Source organism: Fukomys damarensis, unplaced genomic scaffold (assembly GCF_012274545.1).
Source record: "Fukomys damarensis isolate Sample0158 unplaced genomic scaffold, DMR_v1.0_HiC HiC_scaffold_3, whole genome shotgun sequence".
Taxonomy (NCBI): domain Eukaryota; kingdom Metazoa; phylum Chordata; class Mammalia; order Rodentia; family Bathyergidae; genus Fukomys; species Fukomys damarensis.
In genome coordinates, this window is record NW_022900915.1 from 32,305,142 (window position 1) to 32,311,486 (window position 6,345).

The following is a 6,345-nucleotide window of genomic DNA, read 5'->3' on the forward strand; positions in this document are numbered from 1 at the left end:
GGGGGGCGCGCCCAGAGTGTGGGAAGAGCGCCCGTGGCCGGGACGCGCGCCTCGGAGGTTGTGGCGGGAGGCACCTGAGTGCCCTGGGAAGCTGGAGGGAGACAAAGTGCCTGAAGCAGGCCGGAGGGTCTCCGCGCCTTTCCCGGTAGCCCATTTTCACTGGGAACTTGTAAAGTCCAAGCTTCGCAACTTTGCTCGGCCCCCGCAGGGTCCAGTGGCCGAACTAACTGTTGGCACAGGGTCTGTTCCTTTTGTGTGGCTCATTCAAGTGCGTAATCGTCTCCCTGGGAGTTGCAGCTTGAGAGGGACAGTGCTGCTTGTCCAAGTGGGGGCTGGATTAACCGCTAGCTGGGGCGGAGGGGCGAAGGGGCGGAGAGGGAGCCTGCTAGGCTGAGCGATTCCAAGACCGGCGGCGGGGGAGGGGAGGTGGCTTCTAATCTAGATTTTTCCTTTACCTCGATTCAGCCCTCACCCGAGCCCTGGAAGTTGGTCAGTTTCGCAGCGGGGGTGGAGGGAGTTGTAAAACATTTTGGCGCGTTTTCCCCCCCTGGAGGCGGTGATTGAGACGCAGTTGAAGTCATGGATGAGTAATCAGCGTGGGCGTTGGCGATTCCATAGATCGAATCCGCTGGGGAATACGCCTTCTCTGGATAGAGGCTTCACTCTTCAACTCTGTGAGCCAAACTGTCTTTGAAATGCCAGGCAGGAAAGTCAATACCTAAATCGACTTTCCAGCGTCCTAGCAGCTGACTGACTTCTTACTTTATTTGCCTAGCCCTTTGCTTGTGTTAGGGGTTGAGGAATAAAAGGAGGAAAAGAAATGCTCATCAGGAATCCACAATCTAGGGGAGATTAGCTGAGAAACAAATCGTTGCAAATGAATGCAATTTGGGTAATAAAAGCTGTGCTTGGGAGTCTCAGTTCTGTATTTCTTGACCGAAGGAAGGAAGGTACAAGGGAATTTGGGAGGCGTGAAAGACCGAGAAGGAGTAACGTTGGCACAGGGTTTAGGACGAAGAGTCAAAGGTTGCCAGGAGAACAGGATGAGATTGGAAGACGCATTCCAGGCACAGAAAATAGCTTGCGGGGAAAACAAGGAGATCCGAAGAGCTTAGCACTAAGTCTGGTCACAGCACACAAATGTTGGGAATTTGGGGGGACCAAAAAGGTGAGTAGCAGATGGAAATGTATTGGTACATACTTGGGCACCGTGGAAATCTTGTGTGTCCTATGAGGGGAAAAACAGGATTTAATCCTGTATTCACTGGGCAGCAGCTGAAAGGCTAAATATCACGGGAAAATGTGTAGCAGGGAATTGCAAGAGAAAATAAAAAATAAATCTCTCTTTGTGTCACCTATTAGCCTCAAACACACATCCAAACTTGGACCACTCAATATGGGAATTACTTTCCAAGAGAATAAATTATAAATTCAAAAAGTAAAGAAAAAATAGTAAATCAGAGTTTTTGATAGGAACCTTGTGGTATGAATGGCTAGTGACAAGAATCATTTTTAAATGGGGGGCACCTATATTTGCACATAATTTGCAATGATATCTTTATATTATGGCCTCAGGATAAAAGAAAGATTAACGTAGAGAAAAGCAGCAAAATCAGTTGACAGAACAAACAGAGCTGGACACCAGTGATCTTTTCCTGTGGCTTCTGATCTCTCTCTCCAAATCTGGACACAGCTTATAACAAAGAGATCCATTGCCTAAGGTTTAGTCTCAGAGCTGAACCTAAGCATCTCTATTAAAATTTTTCTAGTTGGTGATAACCCTCAATTTAAAAGAACGTGTTTCTTCTGAAGTGAAGTGTCATTAGTTGTTTCTTAATTTTGAAAATGCAGGGCATCTAGAAAATTTGGTAGCTTCAAATTTAGTACTATTTTGTGCAAATGGAAACTAGCTTAAAAATAATGAATATCGCTCCGAATGGACCAAAATTACTGATACCCAGAGATGTATATACACACTATGATGGAACACCTGCCCAAATTTGGCGTGCTTATTCTTGAAAGCGTTAAACTAGTGGAAAATCAAGAGATCATCACTAATGGCTGATAATACTTATCACCATAGATTCAGTGGTTACATTTCATACCAACAATGTCTTATTTTTTTTTCCCCCTAGTACCGGGGATCAAACTCAAGTCCCTGTGAGGACTTGCGAGGCTGGTGGCGGAACCACTGAGCTAAATCTCCAGTCCCATGTCTTTTTTTTTAATCTTGGTGTGATACTGGTCACTGATAGTAAAAAAAGAGAGACTTGCTTGCTTTGAAAAAATAACTGGCAGGATACTTTCAATTAAATGGGATTTTCTTGAGAAATGTCTACCTATATATTATTTCCACATACAGAATAACCAAGCCAGTTCTGTTAAAATGTGCAAAACAGAAGCATCACCAGTCTCCAAGTACATTGTAAACAGAAGTAATAATATTCTGAGGGCCATCTCAAGACCACTAGCAGGACCTTCCTGCTAACTTCAAGGAGACAAGAATGGGCTAAATAAAAGTTAGCTGTCTCCATGTTAGTTGGTTTTTAACTAGTCCATTTATACTTATTTGACAAAGTGAATTTTTTTTAATTTTTTTTACAGATTGGATCACTTGAAAATTACTATTTATTTAAACATAAAAACCATCCCCGAAGGTCTCGGAGAAGTGCCCCTCATATCACTAAGAGATTATCTGATGATGATCGTGTAAGTGTTGTTTCTACCCTGACATATTTGCTTTCTCTGATAACTAAAAGAAACAAAAGTATTTCACAAATATGATACTTTTTATTGTAATCATCATTGTTGAATGTATCTAGTTTCTTTCCATATGGTTATAACTGCATATATAATAACAAGATTGGATTGAATAGTTAATGAAAATTAACTATATATATATATATATACAAACAAATTGATTATATAATATATTATATATGTATGTCCATCATGGTTTGATTTTGGATATTTAAAGTTAGGTGGTAGCACTCATGAATATTTTGACAATAAAATCAATAATCTTTTTTGTGGGGGAGTACTGGGGATTGAATACAGGATTCACATTAAGCTACATCCTCAAACCATATTACTCTCTGGGTCTTGCTAAGTTGTTAAGCTGCCTACACAGGGCTTGAACTTGGAATTCTCTTGCCTCCCCCTCCCAGTGTGCTGGGATTTTCAAGCATGAACCACCATTCCTGGCTTCAGTGATCTTTTCTTACATTTTTGTTATGTACTAAGCACTTCAATACCAGTGTAGGGTGCCAAGTAAATATGACTTTGCTTTTGGTAACATTTCAATGTAACTGAAAAACATCCTGCCATTTACACCACCAGAAATATGTTAGTATTTATGAGAGAGTTCTAAATTCATGTCTTTATGAGGTAAATGTTTCCAAAAGTACTGTTTCATTCAAACCATTTGATCTCTTTTCATCCTAGTTTGTATACCAATCCATAATTACACAAAAGCAGGAAATGTCTAGAGTGAATATAGGCAAATAGAGTGGAGACAACTTGGATATATACTTAATATACCCACTGATTTCAAAGTCTATTCAAAGTCAGTAAATACATTAAAAGAATATGTTGACTACATTAGGAGTGTAGAAGCATATATTGTTGCCTTGTCTCAAGACTATGTTATACTGGGAGAAATTTATCCAGGTTTGAGTAATATTTGTATACATGGTTTCTGTTGCCTGGGACAAACTGTATTATCAAAGTCAGGAATACAAACCATCTTATCAACTTCTCAAAGGGTGGGGAAGAAGTGACAAAAACGTGATATAACAATTGAAAATTCACGGAATTCATGAAGTCTCTGAAATAATGTACTGTTTTACTTGCTCTCCAACTGCTAAAACTTTAAAATTGAGAAAAAGGCAAATTGAGGATAGCAAATGCCTGGGAAGTGGACAGGGTTCACGTGTATGTGAACCGACCACGCTGACAAACGTTGATGTATCAGAACCATGGACAGGGAGCCCATAGCTCCTGTGCTCTCCTGAGCTCTTGGGGCCCAGTTAGGTGTCTACGAGTAGGACTCCAAGTCAGAGGCCATGAAGCTTGTTTTGAAACTTTTCTTATCCAGTGAGATATTTCCTTTACTCAAACAAAGGCAGATGGCTTCTTGTATTTAGTCTCTGAGAAGCAGGACACCTTCCAGCACTCTGGCTACCCTCATTCCTTGGGCAAGACAAGGAAGACATTTCCTTCTCTGACTAAATGAGTGCCCAATATTAATGTATAAGGAAGCCACACCTGACCTCCTTGTCATCTGTATAGGAGAAGTTGGACAGAGTATAATGTACCCAAATATTCTCTTTACTCAAGGTATCTCATGAAAATGAACAGGTAGCCCAGTTCTGCTCTTTGGTTATCTCTTTGATAGTCAATTTTAAGGGGAATCCTGTGACATTATTTTAAAAGCTAAGCATTTACCTTCAGAGGTTGGTTCATAAAAATCAGTTTATGTAACCATATGAAAATTCAGCCCCCAAATAATTTTATTTTAGGAAAAACACTGGAGTCATTGAAGCTTTGGTGGAAGGTAGGACTAGATTATTTTTAATGTGATTTCCAGCTGAAAAGTATTATTTTTGATCAGGTACATGATGCCTATTCTATACATAATTAGAAAATACCATCAATTTTCTCTATTCCATTTGGTCTGCTCTTTCAGATATTAGTATGCAATTTTGAATTAATGATGTTAATCATAACACTGTTTCCTACAATTGGATGTTTATCTGATCAGATGGCAGACGGTCTCTTTTTATATTCCATTTAAAAAAATTGCTCTCAATTTTCATTTTATTGTTTTTTTCATAGGGGATAATATTCTTGCAAATCAGCCCTGTGAAATGGAGCAATAGCCTATCTTCCTAAGCCTGCTAATGAAATCTCCAACTCTAAATGACCCTCTCCCACAAAGATTAGCTCCCTAGCAGCCAGTTTCCAAAGACCAACTTATATGAGAGGCAGTATATTCCTAGTATTGAGGTATTTTAAGCCAAAACAATTAAGCTTAAAAATACCAGCACTTTAAAAATGAATTATAGTGACTAATTGCTAGCTCTCAAGTCCCTCCCAGTGTTTATAATGGGTTTGCATTATATTTTCTAATTGGAAATTCATGACAGTCTTAGTGGATAGTTTTGATCCTTCAGCTACAAATTATTTTTCTGATTTCTAATTTTGGGTATGACTCATGGAGATGGTCACATCTATAGCATTTCTTGTCCCTGCCCTGAACCCTTATCGTGTATACAACGACAACAATAACAACAAAAAACCTACATCTTAGGTAGAAAGTAGTCGTGCTGCCCAGCAAAATAAGAGCATAACATTGTTTCATAACGGTTCTAACTATAAAGGAATCCCTCACTCTCACAGGGCCTCCAGTCTAATAGGATTATGCCATAAATGTAGGCCAGGTAATTTTCATGTTGTCAGATCTCTTTGCATAATACATGAGGCTGAATCGATGGCAAATGTGCCTGGGTCAGTAATGCTCATTCATCACCCCGGATATGTTCCTCATATTAAATACTCTGCAGCAGGAAGCTAAGTCACAGAGGAGCTGCAGTTTTGAATTTTCAAAGACATAGCACCACTCTTGGCTGGTGTATTATTGGCAATTTCTACCATTTTCATGTAAAGAAAGAGAAATTAAGCCATTCGAACACCATACCAGCAGTCTCTGTGGTCTCTTAGCTTGTTGACTTATTCCATGAAAACAAATTTTCAGCTATAGGGCCTTGGATCTTCAGTATAAAAATGGATACAATGGCCCATTTTCTGATGAAAGCAGGCTCAACTTTTACTTCCACTGAAACCACAGTGTAAATAATGTGAGGGAATCAACACTGCACTGGCTGCTCCTCCTCCCCCTAATGATACGGTTTACTGTAATAGAGAAAATGTTCATCTTCCCCCTGGGCAATCCCTTCTTCTCATTCAGCTGCCAGTTTGATCTGTGGTCAAACAATAATATTGTGGAGCCACCTGAGTTCTGATGGCAAGTGTACCATGATTAGAGAGAAGGAAACGATGGCACATAGAGAGTTTCTTGGCTTTTGATTTTCTTGTGTTGAAAATCTTTATAGGTGATATGGGCTGAGCAACAGTATGAAAAAAAGAGAAGCAAACGCTCAGCCCTAAGAGACTCAGTGCTACATCTCTTCAATGATCCAATGTGGAATCAGCAGTGGTACTTGGTAAGTATCTGTAAGAAGGGTACCATTACATCGTCTGCACCATCTGCACAGTGGTATTCTCTCTCTCTCTCTCTCTCTCTCTCTCTCTCTCCCTCCCTCTCCCAATCTCTTCTATCTCTCA

At 40.0% G+C, this 6,345-nt stretch overlaps 1 protein-coding gene across 1 annotated transcript in view; it reads left to right on the top strand.

Moving 5' to 3' along the window:
• Pcsk1 (proprotein convertase subtilisin/kexin type 1) overlaps nt 1–6,345 on the top strand; it is a 44,694-nt gene that overhangs the window by 1,138 nt on the left and 37,211 nt on the right. Inside the window, exons 2-3 of the mRNA XM_010621853.3 lie at nt 2,605–2,709; nt 6,114–6,224. Coding sequence (XP_010620155.1) covers nt 2,605–2,709; nt 6,114–6,224 — 216 coding nt within the window. The remainder of the gene's footprint in view (nt 1–2,604; nt 2,710–6,113; nt 6,225–6,345) is intronic.